General features: G+C 38.5%; 1 protein-coding gene across 1 annotated transcript in view; it reads right to left on the bottom strand.

The window, feature by feature from the left end:
- The window catches only part of LOC126222592 (uncharacterized), a 112,296-nt gene that overhangs the window by 20,406 nt on the left and 79,059 nt on the right, over positions 1-12,831 (bottom strand). Inside the window, exon 3 of the mRNA XM_049942195.1 lies at positions 11,396-11,594. Coding sequence (XP_049798152.1) covers positions 11,396-11,594 — 199 coding nt within the window. The remainder of the gene's footprint in view (positions 1-11,395; positions 11,595-12,831) is intronic.

Below are 12,831 nucleotides of genomic sequence, written 5' to 3'. Positions count from 1 at the left end.
GTGCAACTTTTCCAAATTCTACCCCTTTCCTTCACTTCTGTTCCTTCCCCTTCAATCCTTTTGCCAGAAGAAGGAGCCACTGGCTTCGAAAATGTGCAAACTTTAATATCTTTATACGTGTGTTTTTCTGCCAGCACTTGATGAGTAGATTTTTATCTATTGAATTAAATTATATTTTCAAAAACTGATTATTCGAGCAGTGATTTGCTAGAAAAATTACAAAAACAGTCCAGACCAAAAAATTATTACATGACCATAAAACTTAACTTTCTGATGGCAATGTGGTCACTTGCCAAATATTGTGCTGTGTATTCTGGCTGTTTCCTTGGTCTCCACTTCTGTTTCTAGCCGGGCACTTCATAACTGGTCTGCGCCATGTCCAGTACCTCATTCGCGGTCCACACCCACCAGGCCCAACTCCTATGGTCCTCTGTGTTCGCTGGTGTTCTGACCATCGTCCACACCCAGCTTGAACGTCCTCTAGGGTCATGGTCATCATCTCGGGAGTGTCAGGACAAATCTGTAGTGTCTGGTGCTCTGTCTCATGGCTGTTTTCTCGGTCCCCATCCCCGTTCCATGTGAAATCTCAATGCGTTTTGCCTTGAGCTTTCAGAAGTTCAAGAGCCAGAACCCAGGCTGTGCTGAGCTGGTATCCAGTGTCACGGTTGATGAGATTCTCCGTGATCTTGATCTCGCAATATCTAGGGGTCTGTTTGACAATTTTGGTGTCATTTTAGTTTATTGAGTGACTGAGCTCTAGACAGTGTTCTGCTATGGCTTATTTGGTTGTGTGTGGTGTTCTTTACACCTGATGTCCACAGTCCTGGTGGTCTGTCTGATGTATGACATCCCACACTCACAATGTATGTTGTAAAAGCCTGGCTTCTGTAAGCCCAGGTCATCCTTTACATTCCCCAACATTGTCCCAATCTTAGTGGATGGGCAAAATATGCTCTGGATGTCATGTTTCATGAGAATTCTGCTGACCTTAGCAGAGATTGGCCCAGCATATGGCAAGTGTGGCACCCTCTTCACCTCTTCTGGTTCTTCTACTGGATCCTGTGGTTGACTGGCAGGTTGAAGTGCCTTCTGGATGTCACCAGATGAGAATCCGTTCTTACGAACACCAATTGTAAGTGTTCTATTTCCATCGCCAAATTGTCAGGGTTTGACAGAGTATGTGCTCTGTGGACTAGTTTTGAGCACTCTGTACTTGTGTGCCGGATGGTGGCAGCTGTTGGCTTGCACGTATAAGTCAGTGTGTGTCGGTTTGCAGTACACTCTGTGCCCAAATGTGCCATCAGCCTTGATCTTGACTAATACATCCAGGAATGGGAATTGTCCATCCTTCTCCAGCTCCATTGTGAATGTTATATTTGGGTGGCATGAATTGAGAAGTATTAGAAAATCATCTAGTTTGTCCCTGCCATGGGGCCGAATGACGAAGGTGTCATCCACATATCTAAAAAAGCACTTTGGTTGATATGTGGCTCATGTAAATCTTTCCATGAATAGATTGGCAACCACTGGTGATAGAGGGTTGCCCATTGCCATCCCTTCCGTTTGCCGATAAAAGTGACCCCCATATATTCAGGCATGTACTAACCTTGATGTACTTTCTATACGGGGGTCAATTTTATGACTTTCTTCGTTATAAAGTCAAATCATCTCAATGGTAAAAATGCATCTGTGAACCTACAACATCGAGCAACCAACAACCACAAGATAGGCACATCCACCAGAGTAGTTTTAACCCTTCTATTCTTATGTCCACCTGGTTCAGTCAATATATTATAATGATGATTTGCACAAAAATAGAACTACCTGTCTGTGAGGGTCCACATACACTATTTTGATTCGATTAATCGCATTTAATATTGGTTTTTCAGTATCATTTGAAAACCTGATTCATGGTAAAGAGTGGTGCCACAAACCAACGTAATAAAGGATTCTGTCTGAGCTGGAAATGTGGGATGAAGGGAGGGAGTCACGGCTGGTTCTAGAGAGTTTTCCTTCAGTGAGTTAGTGGAGTAACTAGCTGAATGACGGGAGCAACAGGTGGTGGTTTGGCTTCACAGCTTCAGGTAACAATGTGCATCTTGAATTCTGACAAGCTGTTGGTGGCAACACTTGATGATGGCCATTTTTAAAGTTGAACAATATGTTTTTATCTTATACTGAATAAACAAACATAACGTATAGTCTCTGTTTATTATTCAACAATTTCAAATCTCCTCTGACATGAGAGGCTATGGCCTTACAGCTGAACGAAAAGGGACCGCAAAAATATATGTATCTCTACAAAAGTTGTGGATTTGAGAGACTATTGAAGGGAGGTTTGATTTTATGCCTAGATGTCAATTCACACTAAATATAAATGGAATGGCATGGAAAGTCAGCTGACATTACCATCAAATGGTGAAGTGTTCACACTAGACCCAGTGTCATAATGACATCAACTTGCTTAGCCCAATACTGAATGATGAAAATGAAGTTATGAGATGCCAAGTGTGATACAAAAAGTCAAAATATAGTATCAGAATTAAGGAACTAGTATTGATAAAGTTTGTTAATGGGCAAAGCAAAATTTATTATTGATATTTCTGATCAATATTGTATAGTGAATTTCTGAGAAGTGAAACAACACTTCAAAACATTCAAATTATTTTTGTGTTGCTTGAGGCTTTCCCAAAGGACTAGTTGAAGAAAACATTCTTGAGCGAGACACTGGATGTCATTATGAAAGTCCCATAGTATTCCATTAGTGCAAGTGATCTGAAGATGTTGTTCAGTTGCACCAGTGAAATTTTGCGGGAATTTCTCAATAACATCCAATGTCTTCACCTGAGAACCTTTTCTACATTGACAATTGAAAATATACACATACAAACACATTAAATTATGAAACTTCCTGGCAGATTAAAACTGTGTGCCCGACCGAGACTCGAACTCGGGACCTTTGCCTTTCGCGGGCAAGTGCTATACCTGAGCTACCGAAGCACGACTCACGCCCGGTACTCACAGCTTTACTTCTGCCAGTACCTCGCCTCGAGTCTCGGTCGGGCACACAGTTTTAATCTGCCAGGAAGTTTCATATCAGCGCACACTCCGCTGCAGAGTGAAAATCTCATTCTGGAAACATTAAATTATATTTATAAGCTAATACATAGAGGCTGCTGGTCTTTTCTATTGTGTTCTTATTTATACACAGTTTAGGGGTCAGCTCTGTTCAGTTATTGTAAAATCTAAATAACTTTTGTTTAACTGACCTCTACTGGGAAAGAATACTCAATGTAAAAAATAACCAATTCACAATAGAACATTTTCAGTGTGTCATGAAAAGAAAACAAAATAATGTTATGAAAACTGAGAAGGCCATACAGTCATCGTAAAGATCAACTTGAACTGGAACTAAGAGAATACCAAGGAGGATTTAGACACTGGAGAAGTTGCCCAGAATAGATAATCAGTCCGAAATTGGTAATGGACTGCTACAAAAGAAAACTGTAACATCACATCATAACCTTTATAGACTTCAAAACAGCACATGACTGTATCCACAGACATTCAGTGATAAAGCTACTATGGAATTTTGGTCTCAAGCCCAAAATTAATTTTGATAAACTTAATTCTGACAATCACCTAATCGAAAGTAAAGTTCAGAGGAGAAATATATGAAGAGGCATTTATGATTACAAGGTTAAGCCATGGAGATGGTTTATCACCATTACTTTTCAACTGTGCTCTGAATTATGTGATGAGGGAATGGTACAAGAAAAATCCTGAAAACATAAGAATTGGACCCAAAAAAGGTCATATAAACTTAAATTGCCTGGGGCTCACAAATGACTTAGCATTAGTGGCTAATTACAATCAGGAATTGAGTAAGAAGCCTACAAAATATATCAAAAAAATTGGACTCCAGATATCATTTGCAAAGACCAAGATAATGGTAGCAGATTCACAATTAATCAACCTCATAACAGGAAAGAACGGGAAAGTAAAAATAATGAAAAATTTAAATACTTAGGAGAAATTATTGCATACAGCTTGGACTAGAAACCTGCTTGGCAATAAAGATCTAATAAAATGACAGAAGCTCAAAAATTAATATGATCTATATTCAATAAAAATATCTCTCAATGAAAACTAAATTAAAAGATTAACGAAATGGTAGTTCAACCAGAGGTGACACACAGAAGTGAAACTGTTTGTAAAGTCACCCAGAAGAAGAGAATCGACAAAATTTTAAAAGTAGAGAGAAGAATAGAAATTGGACAAATAAGAACTATCAAAAAGTTTGACAGTGGCAGATAACGCCATATGAAATGGTGTACAGTGAACTGGAGCCCATTACAGGTAGTGGATGGAAGAAAAGTATCTCTCTTTTGGTCAGATTATGAGTGCACCAGAAACCTTATTAATGAGAAAAATTATAGAGAAATTTTGGAACATGAAGCAACAGGTAGGATGGATAAAGGAAATCAGGGAGGAGATCAAAGAGCTAGAATTGACCCTGGACGATATGCAAAACAAAACAGAAAATTTAAAGAAGATGAAAAACATAAAAATAAGATTTAAACCAAAAATAGATAAATGACAAACAGTAAATGGGTATTCACAGATGATAAACGTCAAAAAAATCAGAACGAATGAAAAGGTACTGGGCAATTTGGAAAGAATGCCTACTGAAGAAGATGGCCAGAAAATGATTGACAGAAGTGGTCCAGCGTAAAAGCAGAAGAGGAAGGGAAAAAAAGCACGAAATCTACTACTATAATATGCGAGATCGCTGTGAAAATGGTTAACTTCCGCTGTTAGCAGAAGAAGACACCTTTCTCATCATCAGCATCATTGTCAATAGTTTCTTCCCGAAAAACGTTGACTGTTTCGTTCCATTGACAGCCTTGGTGAATGCCTCCATTTAAATTTTGAAATGTATTGTTCGGATCTGTGCTGTGAAGTATGAATGGACCTTAAAACTAAACATAGGTCGATCTCAGTTGGTAGCTACCACAGCCTAACATAACAGTCGCGACACTCACTGCTCTAAAAGTTGTTAGCGTTTGAGGGCGACGAGCAAAATGAACGTCAGACGTGTCGTAAGCATAATGTTTGTTTTCCATCCATTTCCTACCTAATTTACGCTAAGCGTTTGTGTAGTATTAGAAGGCATATATGTTTCTAAAAATGATTCCAAAATAAGCGCAAATATAGATAAAAACTGTAAATCGAGTGGCAAGCTACAACAGTAATGTGCCAAGCAGGTTGCGTGTACTGATAAATGTGTGCACAAAATAAGTTACTTTGATCGTTTAACGAGCTTAAGTTAAACATTTTATGGTGTGTATATGTGGATTAGTAATTGTTCTCGGTGAGTAACTAAAAATACGGCGATCTGTTGAAAGAAGAGGGACATATTGTGCTTTGAAACTAACTAGTGCACAATGGCCGCGACCAGTTCGGAAAATTTGAATTCTATTTACGAAATAAGTGAGGAAGCGTGGAATAAACCGTGTTCCTGTAACAAAACAGCAAGAAAAGGCGTGTGTTGTGTAAAGTGTAACAGGAAATTCCATTACTCGTGTGTAAATTCAACGAATAGAGTGAAAAGCTGGAAATGCAGTGATTGTTTTCGTACTGACGGTGACGATATGGACGAAATCAAAACAGACCCGTTAAAAACGTGTGTGTGCGAAAAGTTACAGAATGAACTCAGAATAGTAAGAAAGGAACTTAAGTATTCGAAAACAATTATATGTTTGCTAACAAACGAACTACAGAAGCGAGAATCAGACAAGATAGAAATGTACAAAAACTACAGATTTGATGCACCCAACATAAATCACGATTCACAACACAGTGTGCATACCACAACACAGAACGCAGTTCAAAAAGGAAATCAATCTATGGGTGCAGCAATGAAAATGCAAACCTTTGCTCCTGAGAGTCAGTCAGTGAATAGGAGACCCAAAATATTCGTTGCCTCAGATAGCCATGGCAGAGACTGTGCAAGAAACATTTTAAACTTAGCTTCAAATAAATATGATGTTGAAGGGAAGGTGATACCAGGTGCCCCCACTAGTGTAATACTAAAAAAATGCAATGACCTCCATAAGTTAACAAGTGAAGATTTTGCAGTTATCTGGGCAGGGGCTAACGATGTGGCAAAGAATGAAACCAAGTTGGCAATTCGTTCACTACATAAAGCCTTGTCAGTGTTACAAAATACAATACAAAAGTGATTGTAGGATTGTAGTTGGTGTACCACATAGACATGACCTGCCTGAATGGTCTTGTGTAAACCAAGAAATTCAATCTGCAAACAGAAAGCTAAAAAAAAAAAAAAAAAGACAGTGAAAGGCTTCCATAACACTTGTTTTATTGATACTCCTAGTAACAAGGAGCTTTATACAGCACATGGACAACACCTTAATGCAACTGGTAAAGAACTGATTGCCACAAGGATTTATGAATCAGTGGAAACAAACAGGAAAGTGTACAAAACAGCAATAGAACTTAAATGGAAGGATACTGAAGTGTCAGATAAAGAATCAGTGAGAATTGTTATTGACACAACTCCAGCACAAATAACAACATAATCCTTAAAAGTGAACTCTGTTTGTGGGGAGAGGACAATTACTCAAGCAATAAACTTACCCAAGAGGACAGTGCAAACGTTTGAAGAAGCAGCAAATAAGGTGGCAGGAAAGAAGGCACCATATAAGAAGAGAGACCTACTTGCAAAAAGAAGAACAGCAAATCAAGCTCAAGGGATGAGAATACCAACACGTGGAGTACGGCAGTCAACCCGAAAAAAGAAACCACAACTGAGGGACCAGGATTTTTGGTGGGATCAGCAGTGGTTTCACAGACGAAAGCAGTTAACAAAGTGAGTCATCAAGTGGATGAACAGGTATGTGACTATCATAACACACATGATCACAGTGCATCAAGATTAAAGACATTAACGGAACCTACAACTTCAAATATAAAGTCAAATTACTCTCAGAGGAATACAGACAGAGACAAACTACTTACTTTTCTACAAGTTAACATACGTTGTATTAGAAATAAAATTTTAGAATTAGAACATTTATGTAACACTGAGCATGTAGATGTTATATGTGTATCTGAGCACTGGTTAACACAAGAACAAGTAAATATGTTCATTCCCCAAGGGTATGTTGTGGGAGACATGATATGTAGAAAACAGAGAAAGAATGGTGGGGGGGGGGGGAATTTTTGTCAAAGAAGGAATAATGTTTTCCAGAATTGATGTATCTACATACTCCTCAGAGCTAGATGGGGAGTTTAGTTGTGTAAAACTAATGAATGAAAATATAGTGGTAGTTAGTGTATATAGGTCGCCAGATGGTGATGTAAATTTGTTTATTGAAAAATGTGAATTAATAATTAAAAAAATATTGAAGAGTAAAACGAGAATTGCTATATGTGATGATTTCAACATAGAAATGGTAAACACACAGAGACCAGTTGCTAGGACATTTTTGAATATGCTAAGATCATTAGACCTCTATTGTACAAATAACTGTGCCACACGTAAGAATGCCTGTATAGACAATATTATTGTGAATTTCCATAGGGAGGATTTTACAGTTAGACTTGCAGGAAGTGGACTTGCAGATCATGAGCCACTACTCCTTACCCTCTGTAAGAGGCAGCCAGTTAAAACTGAAGAATCTAAAGTAGTAGTGGTACGAAGACAGAAGGAAGAGTACATAAATATGTTTGTTGATAGATTAGGAAGTGCAGATTGGGACTTTATATATAATTGTCAATCTGGAAAAAGGGAAGCTGAAATTAGCTTTGGTAACTTCTTTAAAAAGTACACAGATTTATGGTATCCTTGCTCACCAGTAAAAAAAAATTAGATATCCAAATGAAATGAAAAAGAAAAGTCTGAACTGGTTCACACAAGAGCTAGTAGAAATTAGAGGAAACTTGCATATGCTGTACCAGATGAATAAACAAGCCTCTGACCTAGGGGCAGAACAGAGTGTGAACATTCATAGGTCATATCTGAAATGCAAAAAATACTATAAAGCTAAACTACTTCTGGCAAAAAAGCAAGCAGTGGAGAACTATATAGAAAGAGCTCCCAATAAATGCAAGGCAGCCTGGCAAATAATAAAACAAGAGAATACACCGAAACGCACAGAAACAGCTCTGCTTGATCCTGAAGAATTAAACGAGTACTTTTTAAACTCAGTTAAAGAAATAAGTAACAGTATCAAAGCAACAAATTCATCTGCAATGAACCTTGTTGGAACACCACTGCCTGTTAACCTGGCATTTCAATGGAGGGCTGTCATACCTGCTGATGTTATAAAAGCTGTATCCAAATTTTCAGGTTCTAAAAGTATGGACTGTTATTGGTTATCAAATAACATAATTAAAAAGACAATACACTCAATCGCCAAACCATTAGCTTATATTTTTAATAAATGTGTAGAATTTGGAGTTTTTCCGGATGCACTCAAGGTATCAAAAGTTGTCCCAGTTTTTAAAAAAGGAGACAAACATCTCCCCCAAAGCTACAGACCAGTCTCCATTGTTCCAATATTTTCAAAGGTATCTGAGGCGCTGATACACACACAAATAAGCAACTTCTTTGAAAAACACAATGTCCTATGTAACAATCAGTTTGGCTTTCGAAAGGGGAAGAACACAACAGGGGCCATCTTGGAAATCATTGACCAAACCTTAACAGCTTTTGAAAATAATAACATGGTATCACTGGTATTATGTGACCTAAGCAAAGCTTTCGATTGCATTCCTGTTGACATACTACTGGGGAAACTAGAGTTTTATGGGGTGAGAGGGAGCACTTTATCTGTGATAAATTCTTATTTAAGTAACTGAAAACAATTCGTTTCAGTCAGAAATTTAAATTCTTCCATCATGGAAATCAGCACAGGTGTACCACAAGGGTCTATCCTTGGACCCTTCTTCTTCATTGTCACTATTAATGATTTACCTAAAAATATAGCTCACCCTGTTGTGTATTATGCTGATGATACAACACTACTTACCACACATCAGAACATTTCAGATCTGAATAACTTAACAAAAGAAACACTAGATAAGGCCCTGGACTGGTTTGCAGCCAATAAGCTCCTATGCAACCCTGACAAAACACAACAACTTTTAATGGGAACATCAAATGAAGTAGGCAATAAGTCAGTAAAACTCTTAGGTATTCACATTGACTCAAAACTATATTGGGAGGAACATGTCAATCATGTATGTGAAAAAATATCTCAGGTGGCATATCTTCTCTTGAAACTAAGGGAGGTAGTGAGCTTGGAGTACCTCAGGGTGACATACTTTGAGCTATTCCAGTCACATATTTCATATGGTCTTATTATAAGGGGGCACTCCCCTCACATCAAAAACGTATTGAAATTACAAAAAAAAGTCATACGTATAGTATGTAAAAGAGGTCATAGGGAGCACTGTCGTCCTCTTTTCTCCAGACTCAGAATACTTACAATTATAAATTTATACATCTATGTGTCTGTACTCTATATTAAAAATAATATTTCAGAATTTATTGCCAGAAAGGAAATACACGAACACAACACCAGGGCGAACGGTAATTTAGACATACCGCGCCACAGATTAGCGAGAACAGGAAATTACCACAAAGTTAACCCACTCAAAATGTTCAATAAACTGCCAATTCATGTTCAGTCTATGGATACAAATTCTTTTAAAATAAAGTGGTACAGCTGGCTGTCAGATCATCCATTCTATGACATTAAAGAATTCTTTGAGATGTCTGAGGAGAATATAAACATATAAAAGTTGTCTGTAGTTAAACATATTATTTTGTGCTGTGGTTAATCGTGTGTAATTACAAAGTTTATACTATAAACAATAAAATACCTTATTATATTAGATTATAAGATAGCTTGTTGCGTTAGCTTTTAAAAGCTATCCTTTGTAATTTGGTACACTGCCATGCTTCAAATGTATTTATAATGTATTGACAGAAGTTTATTTTGTTATTCTGTATGTACTAGTACATCTTGTATGACGAAGCCAATATCACTGTAAAATGATCTATGGTGAATAAAATGCTTGAAATTCTTGAAACACATTCGTGATGAAACACTTGTGACATTGGATAGAACTGCAGTTTACCACGTTGACATCAAAAGAATATAAACACACAGATTCACACGTAAGAAGCACAGACATGTACCTCTACATGCAAAAGTGATCGACGGCTCATTTATCGTTCTGTAGGCCTACTGTGTTTGTCATTGTTGTCGCCTGTTGCCACAAGTACGACCTTCATCTTTATATTATTCTAAGTGGGACAAGCAACTGCCAAATAGTTGGAGAAATATGTTGAAAATATTATAATGAGCTGATTACATTACATTTCACGCAAAACCAAATATTTGAATAATTTTCAAACAATCTGTCAGTGAACAAGGTGCTAACAAAATAATGTCAGCACACGAAGGAAACAAGGAAAATTAAGTAACCAACAACAGAAGTGAATGAAATACATACCAAACGCTTTTGTAAGACACGAATAACTCCACTTAATCTAACCACTTCATCGTCAAAGCATATCTGTGTTGACGATTCACACGAATTTGGCACTGATCCACGGAGAGTTGAACTGCCAGCTTCTGTGTCATAGGACTGTTTTACAGCTTTAGATGGATTGTCGGATCTTTGTGGCAGTTTCCTCTTCATCGACAGTTGAGGTGGCATATTTGGGATGTCAAACAGTGTGGGTACTGCATTCTACACGAGTTTATTATTGTCTGCGTTCATGAACTGGTTTTGTTCGAAATGTAGCGAACGAAACCTAATATTATTATACAGATAAACTGGGTCATTTTTTCATAATATCTTCTCGTCTGCTACTAACTAACCATTTTCTGCTCCTAAAACGAAACGTTAACCATTAATACACATGTGGTTTGCAAGTGAATCCTGACGATACAGTTTAGTAACATGATGGTATATACCTCTCAGGATCTTTGGAAACGTAAAAAAGACAGCTGTGGTGTCTTCTTCCTGTTGTTGCTGCAATTTATTGCGCCACAAACGCTGCAGCTTGTAAAAACCATTGTAGAAATCAAAATAAACAACTACTATTCGCTTTCACGATCGCGCCAAACTAACAGTTTAAGTTATTTACTAGCCGCGTGGGGCGCTGCTGGTGCGGTAGGCAACAAAATCGAGGCGAAGTGTTAGACTGTGGTAGCTACTCACAGATATATTCGTATTTACTAGCGCACCGCTCCATTCGACAGCAGGGAACTTATCGATGGCAATGTTCGAGGTTCCAGGAACAGGAGCAATGAGGCGAAATGAGACTGTGCAGTGCGGCCGGTCGCTCACTCACTCTCGAGGCGGTCGATGCGCTCGCGGCGCTTCTCCTCCTCCTCAGCGAGCTTGGCCGACGTCTTGACGCCCTCGCCGGACTTCTGCGTCTTCTCCATGATGGCGCACGCGCGCAGCACGAACGCCGGCACCGTCTCCTGCTTCTCCTGCTTCGGGATGTCCACCAGCGTCCAGTACTGTGTCTCCAGCCGGATCACCTCCTGTAGGCGGTTATACCGCTTTAGACCATGCATCGCATACTACAGCACTGAATTAGATAGTGTATCAGATACTACAACACTGTTAAGCAATTACGGAGCACTACAATAGAAGTCTGCACACTCAAATTTCGGCTTATAATTCCTGCAGTCGAAGAAATTAACATTTTATAATGTTCAGATTCTATTCTTTCAACTTGATAAAGAAAAGTTTTTGACGAACGGTAATTACAACTGTTTTTATGACATCTAATCAAAAGATATATTTGTGGCTGATACTTGATGTACTTTGACAGTGATCACGTCTTGTGTAAGAAAAACCGAAAATCGAGCTAAACTTATTACAGAATACAAACTGATACGTGATTTGACGAAACACTTTGCTTCAGTGGTTACATAGCTATAAAAAGAGCAGTAATTTCCAAGAATGTTTACCTATCGCGGCCGCGGGCTCCAAAAGATATATATCGGAAGTGCGATTCTAAATCGATCATGCGACTGTGGTGGTGGGCGTTATGATAAATTATTTGTGAGGTGCTAGGAAAACCCAAACGATTTATGACGGTAGTGAGTGGGATGTCTGGTATTGCAGACGTTTCTTCGGCCGATTGCCTCACGTGGAAGAATCTTATGCAATGTAGAATATTGTTTGAATTTTTGTCGGAAATGTGACACTCCACCCATATTTTTGCGTGACATTGGCAGAGTCTACCAAGGTTACGGCAAAAAGGGAATGCTTCCCGTAGCATACAGATCAAATGGACTTTCTCATGACGACAAAGTCGACGACAAGTGAGGTAAGTCGTTTCCTTTTGTAATTACAACTATTTTCTTAACGCTCTTCTTTTGTCGTTGTTGTAGTGACCACTTTAAACATGCGCATAACACCCGCCACCACAATCGCGTGATCGATTTAGAATCGCACGTTTGATATATATCATTTGGAGCCCTCGGCTTCGATAGGCAAACATTCTTGGAAATTACCAAAAGAGCTTACATTTTGATAATTTAAAGGTCACTAGAAAGCTTAGAGGACGGAGTAAACTCAACGTATTTTAAATAATGTGAAAACTGTTTAAGTTAGGATCAAACCTAACTATTAAAAACGTCAGCAGCAGGATTCATGTTTTGACAGTAACGGCTGGAGAAATTGGCGACCGTCTGGTCTCATGTCCCACGACCATAAATCGCTCCTCGTACATGCAGCAGTCGGACTGTCAGAACAGGTCAAAGATCTAAT

Source organism: Schistocerca nitens, chromosome 1 (genome assembly GCF_023898315.1).
Source record: "Schistocerca nitens isolate TAMUIC-IGC-003100 chromosome 1, iqSchNite1.1, whole genome shotgun sequence".
Taxonomy (NCBI): Eukaryota; Metazoa; Arthropoda; class Insecta; order Orthoptera; family Acrididae; genus Schistocerca; species Schistocerca nitens.
The sequence above is the reverse complement of the archived record's forward strand: the minus strand, read 5'-3'. Positions and strand labels throughout refer to the sequence as shown.